General features: G+C 58.1%; 2 protein-coding genes across 9 annotated transcripts; both read right to left on the bottom strand.

Moving 5' to 3' along the window:
* Positions 1–1023: 1023 nt before the first annotated feature.
* On the bottom strand, positions 1024–8334 carry Arhgef25 (Rho guanine nucleotide exchange factor 25). 2 transcript variants are annotated; one of them, XM_059245718.1, is made up of 16 exons: positions 8141–8334; positions 7768–7882; positions 5337–5554; positions 5111–5206; positions 4428–4504; positions 4197–4263; positions 3916–4019; positions 3645–3714; positions 3450–3539; positions 3272–3364; positions 3046–3096; positions 2771–2848; positions 2330–2554; positions 2028–2208; positions 1583–1794; positions 1024–1359 (listed from the first exon to the last, which is right to left on the bottom strand). In XM_059245718.1, exons 1-16 carry the CDS (start codon positions 8237–8239, stop codon positions 1252–1254), a joined length of 1884 nt encoding a protein of 627 aa, XP_059101701.1. In that variant the 5' UTR covers positions 8240–8334; the 3' UTR covers positions 1024–1251. The 2 variants fall into 2 exon arrangements, with proteins under 2 accessions (XP_059101701.1, XP_059101702.1); XM_059245719.1 differs by lacking the exons at positions 7768–7882; positions 8141–8334 and adding an exon at positions 6478–6672.
* An 889-nt stretch (positions 8335–9223) lies between these two features.
* Positions 9224–13752, bottom strand: Dtx3 (deltex E3 ubiquitin ligase 3). Of its 7 annotated transcripts, none has more exons than XM_059245711.1 (5): positions 12210–13187; positions 11972–12042; positions 10889–11618; positions 9664–9881; positions 9224–9323 (listed from the first exon to the last, which is right to left on the bottom strand). In XM_059245711.1, exons 1-5 carry the CDS (start codon positions 12360–12362, stop codon positions 9248–9250), a joined length of 1248 nt encoding a protein of 415 aa, XP_059101694.1. In that variant the 5' UTR covers positions 12363–13187; the 3' UTR covers positions 9224–9247. The 7 variants fall into 7 exon arrangements, with proteins under 7 accessions (XP_059101694.1, XP_059101699.1, XP_059101697.1 ...); XM_059245716.1 differs by having other exon boundaries at positions 10889–11637; positions 12210–13180; XM_059245714.1 differs by adding an exon at positions 13613–13752 and having other exon boundaries at positions 9230–9881; positions 12210–12266.
* Positions 13753–14924: the final 1172 nt, after the last annotated feature.

Genomic DNA, 14924 nt, shown 5'->3' with positions numbered 1-14924 from the left:
GCCTTACGTCCTGTCCCCCCCTTATGGATCCCTCCCCTCATTGTCAGCCAGAGGGACCTGGGCCCCGTGGGGAGGCTCCAGCATCTCCACACCCTCCCACCCCTGGGGTCTATTGTCTGCTGAGGAAGCTCCCGCACACGTGACTGAGCCCAGGGGACTGCTGGACACAGTGGACACACAGACACATAGGGACCCAGAGGCCATCTGGGTCTCTGTACACTTGGCTGCCCCTGTCCCAAGGGCCGTGCCAGGAGTTGGGAGGGGTGAAGACCTCTTCGGCGCTCCACTCTTAGGTCTGGGTTTAAAGAACTCACTCCTCTTCAGTGTGGACATACCTTCCCCCCGAAGAGGGCGAAGGAGACTCTGGATCCTCTCCACCGTCCCGTTCGTTCTTCGGCAGAACATGGAAGCCTCAAACAAAGGTACCCTGGATATTTTAGACACTAGTATCTAGATGTGTGTGTGTGCCTGTGTGTGTGTGTGTGTGTGTGTGTGTGTGTGTGTGTGTGTGTGTGGCGGGTAGTAGGAGGTCACAGTAGAGTGAGCCTTCTGGTGGAGTTTGAACCGAAGCATAAATCTAGAACCCAGAAGGACCGAATAAAGGTAGACTACTTTAAGGTAACACTGGTTTCCCCTGAGCCCAGGCGTGGACCGAGCGACGCTGTGATTGCGGTGGATGACAAAGACAGAGGCTCCTTAGATCGTCTACCCCCTTCTCGTTTGTCCTTTGAGACTCTGTAGACCAGGCCGGCCTCACAAGGACCCGCCTGCCTCTGCCTCCCGAGTGCTGGGATCAAAGGTGTGCGCCACCACATCCAGCTTCTACCTTCTCTTCTCCTCAGACCCCTCCTCGAAGGGCCAGCAAATCTCATTCCCACCACAGCCCCTCCATCTCCTACCACCAAGACAGCAGCCTAGTGATGTAACAAAACCTTTATTCACAGGAAACTGGAAAACAAAATCACAACAAAACCAATCATTTCTATCTGGTCCCTGCCCCAGCCCTCCTTCCAAGCCCCTACATTTGAGGGGATCCATGCATGGAGTGGAGCTGACGGATCCTGTGTTCCTTGTGCAGAGAAGAGTCCTTTCGGGTCTAGGCACTCCCCTTCATGTTGATCTCTCTCCCAGCCTTGCCCATCCTCCACACACCAGGAAGAAAGGACCCTGGCACATCGCCAGGATTCTCTTCCGATTCCTTGAGGGCCCAGTGGCTGAATCAGCACCATTCCCAAGGCCTTCCTTCACCAGTTATAGCTCATCTTCATCCAGCTTGGCCAGCCTGGCCTGACAGGGCGGGGTGCTCAGAGCTGGGAGGGCTGGAGGGTTGTGAGGAGTCTGGGGGGCTTCACTGAGAGCCTGCAGGAAGAGTCAAGTTGAGGATCAGCAGAGGGCACCAGCCGACACTCACCCCTCTTCCGGTTAAAGCCCTAACCAGACCACCCTCCTCTTGCCCTGGAATTAAACCGGAGAGGGTAAGGATGAAAAGTCACACAAAAGGAACGTGGCAGAAGAGAGGAGATGGAGTGGGAGGAACAAATGCCCTCCCCTTCCTACCCCAGTAGGAGACCGTTTCTCATACCTGTACATCCAGGGGCAAGGGTGCTCTGGGCACCTCCCCTTTGGGCAAAAGCCGAAGGGAAGGGAGGGAGCCATTGACAGGTGTGTGCATGCTGACCTGGGCCAGGTCTCCAGGCCGCATCCTCCCAGGGCTCCCTACCCCAGGCCCTCCTGGCCGCCCCAGGCTGTTGGTCTGGCTCTCCCGTCTCTGGTACTCGATGGGTGACTGAAGTGCTGGGAAGGTAAGGAGTAGAGATGTGACACAGGGGAGGCAGACGGAGCCCCTTTGCTTTTCCCTTCCTCCCACCGGCCCGCCCTCCTAGTTAGCCAATGGATTCTGGGTGGGCAGAGAGAGAATGGGGAGAAGCCAGGCACAAAGAACCAAGGGTTGGAGGTTGGTCGGGGGAAGGGTTCCGGAGGTCAAAGGGCCTTGGGAGCCTACTGCGGAGGGATGATGGGAGCTTCACCATTGAGGAAGTCACGCTGGCTGTCCAGGATCTGGGCCACTTGCTTGATCCAGGCCTGACTGACTGCAGGGTCTGAAGCCTGCAGCACGTAGCGCTGGATCCCACCTTCCGGCCCCCTAGAGGTCAGCGCAAAACGGCAAGGGTTGCCTTGGAGGTTTCCCTCAAGTCCCAGGCAGCTCACCTGGATTTGCAAACAGAAACTGTCCTCAGGTTTGGCAGGCCCCTCCACCAACCCCAAGAGTCAGATTATCGCGAGGCGTCACCCCACCCCAGTCTGCTCCCTCCCCACGGCCCGTTCCCACCTTGATGCTGCTCTTGTACACATAGCCAGGCTGTGTACCACCTCGACCTCCTCCTCCTCCTCCTCCTCCTCCTCCTCCTCCCAACGCCTCGCTGAAGATGACAATTTGCTCAAACAGGAATACGCGCCTCTCTCGACCCCGGGAAGAAAGCAGACCCCCAGCCTCGGGCTCTGTCACCAAGAATGTGTCCTGGCCCAAGAGCTTCCCCTGAGCAGTCAGTTTTCCCTGGAACCAAAGGACATGGCTGGCCTCTGAGAGAGCGCAAGAAGGGTTCGAACAGAGCATCTGCTTCTCCCGCCGCCCCCACCCCCCCCAGCCCCCTCCCTGACACTCCCAACTAACCCTGGTGGAGTCTCAGAAGGTGATTCCTTATAAGGATCCAGAGTGCTAAGACCTGAGCTCTAGAACACTGCACTGCCGTTTCTTGCCCCGTTCCCATACCTCAAATCCGCGAAGTCTCCCCAGGGACATCATGTCATCACAACGCTTGGGTACGAAGCACATGACCTCCACAGCTTGCTGGGATAGAGGTGAAGAGGGGCATTGTTGGACACACAGAGCCATTACCGGCCAACAGGCCTCCTTTCCAGAGAGGCAGACAGTTGCCTCTCCACACATCACCACCAGAGGGGCCTCTCCCTAAAAACCAGACCTCCCTGAACCACCCAGAGACTGAGGTACCCACGAGACTAAGAGAAGGTTCCTGGGCACCTCACCTCCAGCTCGTCAGTACGCATCCCAGCTCTGCTGTAATACTTCAGAAAGTCCTAGGACACAAAGAAGAGATGTCCAGGGAGGTTGTGAGCACATCCTCAGCAGTGCTCGCATCCAGCCCTGAGGACACCAGGGAGGGGCCTCTGTAGAGCCTTCCGAACCCTGAAGATAACTGAGGAAATGCCTGTCCCAGCCAGCTGTGTCCCCAGGGACTAGGGTGGTCCTGACCTTGAGCAACAGCTGGTATTTCATAATTCGCTGCACAGGTTTAATGAGGAGGTCATTGAGCTGCAGACGGTGTCCCAGCTGCTGCCTGAGCTCCTGGGGACAAGGACAGGACATGAAAAGCCTGTTCATGCTGATTCTCGGCTTCTCTCCCCCCCTCCAAGGCACCCCAGCCACTGACCTCAAAGTAGCTGTCCCCGAATTCTGACACCACATGTTCTGATTTGGGCTTATTCTGACAGTAGACGACATACATATGCAGCCGGCGCTCCTAACAGGGGTAATGTTGAGTAGATGATGGCATGGCAACCCAGGGCACATCTCCACTGAGCCCGGACCCATCCCAAGTCCTTCCCCTGCTACAGCCCGGCCTCACATGTTTGATGAACAGCTGAGCCAACAAATCAGGATCTTTCAAACACTGCTGCAGCTCCTGCAGGAAATAGCTGGAAGAGTTGGGAGACACGCCTCAGACCACTCAGCCTCCTCACACACCCCAGATTTTCAGTCACATGCCCTAGTCACTCTCCCTACAAAACTCCAAGGCTCCTCGAGTCCCAGGGGACCCGAGGCTCAGACACAGAATCTAGGAGAGATTACTAGATGCATGCCCTCCCCAGCACCTGGCTCAGCGCTTCATCACTCACTCTCTATGCCACTCATAGATCTGCTGAATGTTCCCAAAAACAATCCTGTCGCGACCTCGAAGACTCTCAGGGACCCCCTGAGTAGCCATGGTAGCCATGTAACCCTGTGGGAAGGATGAGACAGGACTGTGAGCATGTAACCTCGGCTCTGGGTAGCCCCAACACCAAGTCCAGAAGTAAGGGCACTAGGAAGCTGGTAGAGAGGAGCACCACCTCTTGAAGGTGTCCCCAGGCAGAGGGAAAGGGTGAGTGGACCGTGGCTGCGAAGAGGAGAGAACTACCTCTACAATCTGTCCCAAGTCATCCACGTACATTTTTTCTGTTTCTACCAGCTCACTCAGGACAAACCTAGGGAGGACAATGTAGTGCAAGGATGCCATCACTTCAGAGTCCAGAGACATCCTCAGCTCAGGCAGTTCTTCTTGGACTATAAATGACCCTCCATCACCACAGCCACCCCCGGAGGGCCAATCCTGTGGAAGCTCGGGAACTGGAGTGTGCTGTGAACTTACATACTCCTTTCCAGGGCGAGCTTCTTCTGTTCTTCCTCATTCTGGGGAGCTTGAGACAAAGTCTCCTCTTCAGGTGGCTAGAAGGTAAGAGCATCCCAGGGCAAAAAAAGAATATCTTTTCAGTGAGGAGCGCCTTTTCAGATCGATATTCATTTGTTTGTTTGTTTTCAGACAGGGTCTCTCTATGTAGTTCTGGCTGTCCTGGAACTTGCTATATAAACCCAGGCTGGCCTTAAACCTACAGAGATCCACCTGCCTCTGCCTCCTGAGTGCTGGAATTGAAGGTGTGGGTCATCATACCTGGCCTAAGATTTATTTTATTATTTTTTATTTATTATTATTATTATTATTATTATTATTATTATTATTATTATTGTTTTATTTAGGTATTGGGGGTATCACGTGTGTGCTGGTACCCACAGAGACCAGAAGAGGGTACTGGGTCCTTTGGAGTTGGAGATCCAGGTAATTTTGAGTCACATAATGTGGGTGCTAGGAACTGAACTTGGGTCTTCAGGAAGAGTAGCAAGTGTGCCTAGCCACTGAACCACACGTCTCCAGCCGTTGTTTGATTGATTTTGAAACATGGCCTCCTAGAGCCCAGGAGGGCCTGGAACTTGATACGTAGCTGAAGTTGGCCCTGAACAGGTGCATGCCACATGCCCAGCTCTATTTCTTCATACCTGTGTCTTGTCTCCAGGACCCTCCAACAATGTAGTCAGTAAGGTTAGTTCTGGCAACCTCTCTCCTGTGGCTAGCGTTGGTTCCAGCATCCAGTTCTAAGGCCAGACAGGTGACTGAGGTCACGAACAGTAGATGGGTTCCCCAGTGACCAGTGACCCCCAACCTGCTGCCCTCTTTCCCAGGGTCCTTCCTGAAGGCCCTACTTCTGTGGCACTCCCCGCTCACCTCATCATATTGTCCTGTTTGACCACTGTCTGCCTCAGTTTCCACACTGAGACAATGTTTGGAATGATCCAACCATCTCCTCAGGCCAGTTACTGGCCCAGGGGGGACCGGAGAACAGGGGTGAGAGCTGAGGCCAGAGCTGGGGCCAGACGGGGCAGCTAGACCTGAGGCAGCAGAGGCTGACATGCTCCCCTCACTACCAGCAATGGAGTAGGATTCTAACGGGAGAAAAAGAGAGCAGTTGACGGACATTGCCCCAGCGCCAGACTTGGGGTCCTAGGGGGATTTCCAGGCTGTCCTCTCCGTGCTGTTCAGACCCTGTCTTCCAGGGTTCCCTCTTTTGCCAACTCTCATTTGAACTGGCCAGGATAGAAATCTTTGCAAGGGCACCTGGCTCCGAGGCCTGTACTCCCCCAGTTCCACGCGGAGGTTCCCCATACCCTGAGCACAGCACAGATATGGGGGTGGGGGCAGCCATCTGGGCAGATACTGGAAACTGGGGGGTAGCCATCTGCTTTCCTACAACAACCCCCTTCCAATAGGCACAGACCATTCTCCCAGAGAGGGGTGAGAACGGGAGAGCTCGGCTGTCTGCCACCCCCAGACCCCTCCTCCAGCGGCAGTAATTACTATATAATTTTTTTTTTTTTTTGGACTGCCCACCTCTCCAGCACATGCACATACCCAACAGAGAGGCCGTGAGGAGAGCGCAGCAGGGGGTTATCTCTGGTCAGCAATTGAGAAAAGCTGCCATCTGAGTTCCTTCAAAGCCCCTTACAGACAGTCACCCCACCCACCCCCCAGTTCTCATTCCCCTGCTCTCTTCTCAGAATACTTTTTCAGCCAAGTGATGTGAGCGAAGATACATGGTTCTGGGCCTAAGAAGATCGTGAGAGAATTTTTCCTCCTAGCCAGCTGATTACAGCAATGAGTCCTCTGATCCTTCCCCAATCCCCTCAACTTGAACGAGTAGAAATCTAGTGGGAAGGACCTTAGATAGTCTCTGTTAAATCGCTGTCCTGGAAAACACAGAGGCTCCAACCCTGAATCCCTAGGGCCGGAGCAAGCAGATGCCCCAAACCCCAGCTCAAGCTTACCACCACCCCCTACTCAAGGCTGTCCCCCAGGACCTCACACTCACCACGTCCCCCCCGGGCGAAGCAGCAGCCGCATTTTGTCAGCACTTTTCGGATCACTCGGGGACAGGCACAGCGACCCTCCTTGTGACCCCCCCGCATGGCGCCCGGGCCCCCCCGCACCCCCCACCCGGGCCGGCCATGCAGGGGGAATCACGGGGGGCGGGGCGGGGACGGCGCAGGGCGCACACCCCCCTCCCTCCCACCGGGGTCCAGGCTTGGGGATGCGGGGGGTGGGGGGTGGGGAGGAAAGGGGTGGGAAGCGGGGGTCCAGGAGTAGACGGAAGTCGGGGCAGGGGAGCGTGGAGGGAGGGCCGTGCGGGGCCGGGCCGCCGAGTTGGGCGGGGAGGGTTTCCGGAACCCTGGCGGTGCGGGGGGCCCGGGGTCCTGATGTCCAGCCAGAGGGGGAGGGACAGTGGGGGAGGCCCGGCCGGGATGCGACAGCAGCTCCAGCTCCGTCTCCGGCCTCGGCTCAGAGGCGGCTCTAGGCCCCGGCGGGGTGGTGCGGGGGCCGACTGCCCGAGCCAAGGAGGTGCGCGGGTCCGGGCCGCGCGGCGAGCGGAGTAGCAGGCCGGGCCGCGGTGCTGCCGCGGGGAGGGGCCTCTGCGGCCCAGCTCCGCCTCCCCCTCCCGCTGCCCCAGCCCCCTCCCCCGGGCTCCACCAAGCTCCACTCCACGTCCCGAGACCTCCACCCCTCCTCCCGGGCCTGGGCTCCCCCGCCCGAGATCCTGCGCCCTCTGGCATCCCAGCTGCGGCTGCGGGGCGCCGGGTTAGGCGAGAAGCCTGGAGGTGGGGGTCTGCCTCGGTCGCCCCCTAGCCCCTGAGATGAAGGATTCCTTTCTGGATGGGGCCTTGGCTCGTGTGAAACGTTCTGGGGTTCTGGCTGTCTTCCCCCACCCCACCCCCTGCGCCCCACGCAGGGCACGCGTGTATGGGGAACACTTTGTGAGGAACACAACCCAGGGGCCGCCCTCTCTCCCCCGACCCTTCTTTCCTCCAGGCCCCAGAACTCCAAGCTAAAACTAATCACCAATTAAGGCGAAGTCCAGGCGCCTGAGCTGGCCGAGGGCCAGGGGTGGGGCGCGGGGACACTCCACTCCGCCTTCGGGGGCTGGGGACCCGCCGAAGTGAGGACACACATCGGGCTAGAAGGCGAAGAGAAGCGTGGTGTCTGCGATTAAATGGTCCCATGCAAATTGGGTGCAAACCTTTATGTTACTATGAACAGGATCTGTCTGAAGTCAGCACTTGGCGCAGGATGGCAAACTGTGCCCCACCCAAGCCCGGCTTCTTACCCGGCTGCAGAGCCCAGGCGCGGACCTCAGGTTCGCGCTCCCCTGTTTGGACCTTCTCGGTACAATCACTCTCTGTCCTGGTACTCCCAGGCCCTAAGGGATCTCTCTTCGGGGTCTGCTGGGACAGAGTCACTGTAAGGACCCCCCACCCCCGGGCTGCCTTGACCTCCCCCTTCCCTCTCCCTCCTGTCCAACTGCGCATTATTTTGAAAGGTTCAACAAGAACCTGGCCTATGGCCTTTATAAGCGAACTTAAGGATCCCTGCTACTGCTCCATATAACTTTTGTTTGCGGGTAAACTGAATCGTGGAGTGCAATTCTCCTGAAGTCCCTCTAAAGACCCCCGACCCCACCCGCGGTCCCTCCTTCTTACCCCCTCCTGCCCGGGTACGGCGCATGCGCGCAGCATGCCCCCCATGACCCCCAGTATCCGGTCAGTGCGGCCAGGGGTGGGGCGGTCCGGGGGCTTCATGCTGGACCCCCTACCCTGCTTCAGGTTTCAGGGCCGAGGGGCTACGGAAGCTGGGGGGCTCTGAGGCCTGCGTGCGTCCGGGGAGTTGCTGCGGCCGAATCCGCCCCCCTGCCGGGCTCCGCCCCCACTCCCACCTCAGCCAAACTTCGCAGAAGGGGTAGGGTTGTTCCTTGCTCCACGGAGTTGAACAACAAACCAACCCCTCTTAATCCCGATCCCATCCATCCAGATGTGGCCTAGGGCTTTGCAGGGTTATTGCAGCGCCCCCCACTAGTTCTACCCGTTCCCCAGGGTCCCCGGAGGTAAAGGGACTGTGCAGGCACGCAAGGATTCCCCATTCCCCCAGCTCCGTCTCAGCGGGCCTGCTCCCCACCCCACCCTGTCCAAGGAACAGAAAACGGGTGTGGCCTGGAGTTGCATATTTTACTTTATTTTTATTAAATTAAAAGCTACAGTCTGGCAGCAATTCCAGAACAGGGTGAGGAGGCTCCTTATAGGGGTAGAGAAGAGCGAGAGAAAGACAGACTGACAGAGACAGACACAGGAGAGAAAGGGTCCGTTAAGGTAGGACTACTGTTATCTTAACACACAGCTGGCTGGGGGGTGGCAGCTAATATCAGTCCAAGGTGAGACAGTACAGTATCCAGGGGCTGGAGCTCGAGACCTCCGTCCCCCTACCCAGGTCCTTTCTCAGCCCAGTCACTGGACAACAGTGCATACCAGGAAAAGCCAAGGACACTGGGGGAGCAGGGGTATAGAGAGTATGTACACGGAGTGCAGGGAGGGAGCCCTGAACCAGCCTCTGCAGAGGGCGTGGCTCACAGGCCACAGAAGCACTTGGCCAATGGGGGGCAGGGGAAGGGACTGTCCCCTTCCCCACTGAACTCCCACCTCAGTCGGACAAATCCCCTCGTGTGGGTGGTGTGGGGGCGGAGAGAGAGGAGAACAGAGGCTTCCGTTGGATCCTAGTGGAAGAGGGCAGCAGGGCCTTGGCAAAGGGGGCGGCCTTCAGTCATCTGTGATGCCCTTGGCTCGCAGTTCCTCTTGCACCCTGGTCAGGTAGGTGGGGTCCGGATACCCAAACCTGGGGCAAAGAGAGACGAGGGTCAGAGTCAGCTGCTTGGATTTGTTCATTATTACCCACCCTCATTTTGAGTGACTCCGGAGAGGCCAGATTCAGACCCCTCCCCACTTCCCATGAGGAGGGACCTCCAAAACCAAGATAAGCCAGAGTCTACAGCTTTTTGTTTTTGTTTTGTTTGTTAAGCTGAACACATCAGGACCAAGATGAAAACAGACTGAGGAAGTGATGGGTGGTCTTCTCCAGTTAGGAGACTCCCAGAGGAGGGGACAGATGACTCCCCCAAAGTAGACATGGGAAGAAGGGGAGGAGCCAGGGGGAAGGAAATGAGGAGGAGCCGCACAGCTGGGGTCCCCCTGTGCAGCTGGTCTTGTGGTGGATGTCGTTCCAAGTGATGACATTGGGTCTCCCTGTGGTCATGGACGTGCCGATGGTGAAGGTGAGGCGCTGGTCAAATGCCTTTCGGAACAGGGTCAGCACCTTGTTGCCCTCGGGGCAGTCCGGGAGGTAGGCCACCCGTGTGGTACCAGGATACCGAACTCCTGGGTTCGGGTGTTCAGCCTGAGAGGAGGCAGAGAGCAGTGTCTCAAAGGCCTGGATCCCAGTGGAGGGTCATTCCCAACAGACTGACAGCCTTTCAGGGGAGGGGTAGCTTTGGGGTCTGGGCAGCAGGAGCCTGTATCTGGACATAATTTACTGTTAATCCCTCAAGTCTCAATTCAGGGACAAATGGACTCTCAGAGTGATGGAAGTTACTTTCCAGATAACTCAGCAAAAATGTGACAACAAGAAAAACTTATCTTTTTTTTTTTTTTTTTTTTTTTGAGACAGGGTTTCTCTGTGTAGCTTTGCGCCTTTCCTGGAACTCACTTGGTAGCCCAGGCTGGCCTTGAACTCACAGAGATCCGCCTGGCTCTGCCTCCCGAGTGCTGGGATTAAAGGGGTGCGCCACCACCGCCCGGCGAAAAACTTATCTTTTGACATTCCCTCTACCTCAAATACTAACGATCGGCCACTGCCTCACGTTTCCATTTCTCTATGTCTTCCCTTTAGAGTTAACTTTCATCAAGACTTTATTGTCTTATAATCGGGAACAGAGGGGCACCCCAGCTGTTAGAATGGCCAGGTCCCTGCCTGTACCTGGGTCACCAACTCCAGACTTTCCTTCTGCCAAGAATGTCTGTCATATCCACATGAGCCAGGTTACTGGTTCAAGCCTTTCTGTCCTATCTGATTTTAAGTTTTTGGTGTTTTTTCCTTATTTGATTTGGTTTTCTTGGGGGCAGGGATTGAACTCAGGGCTCCCCATATGATAGGCACGTGCTCTACCACTGAGCTACACTCCAGCCCTCATACTTGGGTCATGGAGATAAAAAAAGCTGGGCCTCAAGGAGCCACCCCCTCCCCACCAGCTCCAGAGCACATCCTAAGGCATGCTGGGCGACAGCAAGAGTGGATCATGCCTAACATCAGGTCTAACAACACACCGCCCACATCCCCTATTTTTCTTAGGTCAGAAAGTGAACTTGGAGAAAACCACCGGGCAGGGAGAACTGTGGTCTTCTTACCCCCTGGACACCGGGCGGGAAGACGTATTGGATGACAATGGTGCCGTACTTCTCATAGCTAGGTAGCAGGAGGGTGGCATCCTTGGAGACCAGCATCCGCCCATTCTGGGGCTGGTTGCCCACCAGCTGCCCGTAGAATCGGCCACACATGGGGCAGGCTTTTTTCACCTGCAGGGCCCTGGTGATGCAACCCTCACAGAAGGAGTGTCGGCACTTCTCCAGTGTCTTGGCGTTCTGGATCTCCCCCAGGCAGATGGGGCAGATGCTTTCCTGCTCCTCAGCCCCCTCCCGAAGACGCGGAGGGAGGGGAGGGGGCAGGGGAGGAGGGGGAGGTGGGAGCCCTCGTGCTCCTGGGGGCAGGAGCGGGGCTGCCCGAAGAGGAGGTGGACCTGGGCGGTGCAGCTCGGGGTGCTCCCCACCACCCCCCAAAGCCAGGCAGCCCATGAGCTCCCCCTGCCTCTGAGCTTTCTTCAGCTCTTTCTCCGCCTCCTTCAGTAGCCCCTTGAGAGCCTTGCGGGCCAGGTAGAGCCCATTGGGAGGGGCTGGGGGAGGGCCCTGTGGGGAAAGCTGGAGCACGTAGATGTCAGAAGTCTCTCCATCGATGAGGATGGACACTCGGTGCTCCTCCCGAAGCCGGGCCAGCCGGGCTGGGGTCTCCTTGCTCAGGAAGTCCCACACAGGCTTGGAGACAGTTACTTTGTTCTTGCAGGTGCCTCCACAGGCTGCCATTCTGGACAGGACGAACGACACTGCCCCCAGGGTGAAGGGACTCAGAGTGGGGAGTCCCCACCTGACGCGCGTCCCACTCAGGTGCCTCCAAACCCCACATCACCTCTGTTCTCCTCAAGGCCACCCGCCAACACTGGTTTTTTTTTTGTTTTGTTTTTTGTTTTTTCTCTCTCCCCTGTCTACCAGCACCTGCTGGAGAACTAGAGTTTCCATATTTCATATTATCTAAGCCAAGCTTGCCTTCTTCATTTCTCCCCTGACCACAACCACCTGTCCCTTCCCCTCAGGGTGGGGGGGAAAATAAAGGCTCTTCAAATGGGGAGGGAGGCTTCCCACCCCCTCCTTTGTGCTCACTTTGATCCGGAAGAGCTTAGAATTGGCATGCAGGCTCGCTCCTTTTCCCTGCTACTTGGAGATCGTGTGGCCTAGTGGGATGGGAATAAAAGGAAGTAAGAAACAGATTCTCCAACCCCAACAGGCCCCAACTCAGGAGCCCTTGAAACAGACAGGGACCTTGAGCAGGGCTACCAGGCATGGGATTCCTTGGAACACGGGAGGAACATGAACCGGGGTTCTCTTGGGGTGCAGGTACCTGAAAAGACCATGGAAGTGGTGCCAGAAGTCTACTTCCACACTCAGCTGACCAGAGCTGGGGACGAGGAAGGTAAAGAGTTACGATAGCGTTTCCCCAGCCAGCCCAGAAACAAAACACTTCTGTGTCCTCGCCTCCCCTGCAGAATTCCATGCCCAGCCTCTCAAAGTTGCTCCAGGAACTTCAGACTAACTCCTCTCTCTGCCTTTCCCCCAGTGCAGAGAGAGATCCGAGGTGCAGAGAAGGGCCCTTGGGGATGAAGGTCTTACTTGCCACCTCCCTCAGACTGCCACTGACAGAAACCTTTCCTAGGCTCCTCAACTCATTTCTTTATTCCACATCCTCAAATAATTCAAGTCCCTGTTGCCGACAGGGGCCTTTCCTGGAGAGCCGAGGTCTGCTAGGGACGCCAGCAAAGTGGTATCCGTCCCTGCAGCAACAAAGTTCTCCCTGTCACCTTTAAACCCAGGGCCCGCAGAGCTCTGTCAGCTCCTGGGTCTGCATTTAGGAGGGGCGGGGCTCAAGCAGGAGCACAGCTAGAGGGACCCCACGTCTCCACCACACCCCCCACACCCCCGGGCCTGTCACACATCCAGCTCCAGGTCTGTGCCCACAACCAAGTGCGGCTCCATCAGGAAGAGGGACCACTGGTGTGACCTCGATTCCTTGACTCATCCCAAGAAGGAGCCGCTGTCCGTGCGTGCCTCCCTCCATCCTAGGGGCCCTGAGGAGGAAACCCTGGAGTGCCAGGCCGCAGGGCCCGGGTCCGTGATGTGCACGGTGGAACGCCCCCCACCCCGGCCGGCCGAGAGGACCCGGGACCGAGGTGCCCTAGCTCCAAGCCCTGCTGGCACGGCGCAGGGAGGCGGGGCCACAGTTTAGTCTGGTCTCGCATTCCTCTGGGGCAAACCAGGCCGGACGCGGGACCAGCGGCTCCCTCCCGGACCGCGGGCCCCTGGCAAGGGACGGCGAGGAAAGGGCAAGGGTCCCCGGGTGGGGGGTGGCGGGGTGGGTGGGGAGGGGGCGTCCCCGGAGGCACCCCCACCCCAGACCTGCCCCCAGATCCGTCCAACCCGACACCAACTCCCGCATCCCTACTCGGGGGAGCCCCGGAGTCCCCCGCCGCCGGGTGAGGGCGTGTGTCCACCCGGCCGCGGCCCGGGGGCGGTTGAACCCCCACGATGGAGGCCGGGGCTGGAGGTGCCGGGAGGAGGAGGAGGAGGAGGATGGGGCCCGGGGCCGCGGCCCCCGTTCCCGGCCAGCGCCCCGTGCGCGCGGGGGTTGCGAGCGCGTGGGGGGGTGCGGTGGTCGGCGGAGGAGGGGAGCGGGGGGCTGGCGAGGGTGCGGGCCGGGCCCCGGGGAGGGTCGGGGGCACGCGGTGGGTGTGGGGGCGCCGGGCTCACCTACCTCCCGTCCGCGCCGCCATTGCCGGTCACATGACTGAGGAGGCTGTTGCTGGGATGACGGTCCGGGCCTTAGCAACAAGGGGCGGGAGGGGGGAGACCCCGGGGAGGTGGAAGGGGATGCCGGGGTGCGGGCGGGCCGGGAGGAGGGAGGGGGGAGGGAGGACGGCGGACGAGAATTGCCGATCCCGCTGACCCCTCCTACCCACCCCGGAGCCCCTGCCTCCCGGGCCCACAACAAAAATGGAGGCGCAGGAGGATCCGGGCCTGGGAGGGAGGGTGGACCCGGGGTAGGAGGTGAGATCGCTCCCGGAGGGGCCCGCTCCCCGTTTTCCCTCCCCCCGCCGGCTGCGTGGCACCTTTGCAGTGAGGGGGTGGGCGCGGGGATGGGTGCGTGAGCCGTCCCGGTGGGGGCACGGGTTTGGAGGGGACGGCCTTTTTTTTTTGAGATCTTAGGCTGTAAAGGAGAGGTGTGGGATGATGGGAAGAGTTTGGGTGAAAAGGAAAACCTCGGTACTACAAAATAAACCCTGTGACGACTCCTCCCCTCCCCTCCCTCAACTCTCGCCTCCTCCTCCTGGAGTGTTACCTCCGGTGACCCCCCCACAGCCTGTGTCCAGATGGGGACGGGTGACTGGTTTCCCCACAAATAGGGACACAGGTTGGTGCAGGATGGGAAGTGGATAGTTCCTTTAAAAAAAAAATGGTTTGGGGTGGTGTTGGTGTCAAGTACGTGGCTCAAATAGTTAAAAATTCCCAAAGGGGGGAAAAAAATCTCTGCTCTGCTTCCCACCAGAGCAGTCTCCGCCTCCTGCAACTCACTTCCCTGGGGCCACATCAAGCCAGGTTTTTCCACCAGCCAAGACCTCAGCCAAGACATACTGAATCTCCCAGACTAGCAACAACCACGTCATCCTCCCCTTTCCATCCCCTCCCCCCTGGACTGGAGGCCTGGTCACTCCTTCACTTTCCCAGGACCCTGTTGTTCCCTCTTCCTGCCCTCTAAAGTAGATAGCTTTCCCAGGAAGCCTGGGTGAACGGAGAACGCCTTCCCAAAGAGCTGGTATGCCGAGAGGCCCACTAAAGTTAAGAGATGGAGTAACCAGGGCTGCATCAGCCCACTCCTCCCTGCCCACCATTACTGTTCACTTCCCACAAAGTTGAGGAATGTCTTCCACTCCCGTGTCTCCACCCCACACCTCTAAGTCCACACCATCTTAGGAACCTCCCACATACGCAGGAGCCCGTCACCACCTTGAAGACCAGTATTCCTCAGCTGGCCTCTGCATCCTGTGAACGCAGGATTCCTCGG

Source organism: Peromyscus eremicus, chromosome 18 (assembly GCF_949786415.1).
Source record: "Peromyscus eremicus chromosome 18, PerEre_H2_v1, whole genome shotgun sequence".
Lineage (NCBI taxonomy): Eukaryota > Metazoa > Chordata > Mammalia > Rodentia > Cricetidae > Peromyscus > Peromyscus eremicus.
Note: the sequence above shows the minus strand (reverse complement) of the source record. Positions and strands in the feature narration are given on the sequence as shown.

Coding starts and splice junctions, on each gene's coding strand:
- Arhgef25 (XM_059245718.1), bottom strand. CDS start 8,239: ATGAAGCCCCCGGACCGCCCCACCCCTGGCCGCACTGACCGGATACTG. Junction 5,555..7,767: donor CGCCTGGGCTCTGCAGCCGG/GTAAGAAGCCGG, acceptor TTCTCCCGTTAG/AATCCTACTCCATTGCTGGT. Junction 5,207..5,336: donor AAACAGGACAATATGATGAG/GTGAGCGGGGAG, acceptor GTCTGGCCTTAG/AACTGGATGCTGGAACCAAC.
- Dtx3 (XM_059245710.1), bottom strand. CDS start 12,362: ATGGAATTCTGCAGGGGAGGCGAGGACACAGAAGTGTTTTGTTTCTGG. Junction 12,043..12,209: donor CACTTCCATGGTCTTTTCAG/GTACCTGCACCC, acceptor CCATCCCACTAG/GCCACACGATCTCCAAGTAG. Junction 11,619..11,971: donor CTAAGCTCTTCCGGATCAAA/GTGAGCACAAAG, acceptor CGTCCTGTCCAG/AATGGCAGCCTGTGGAGGCA.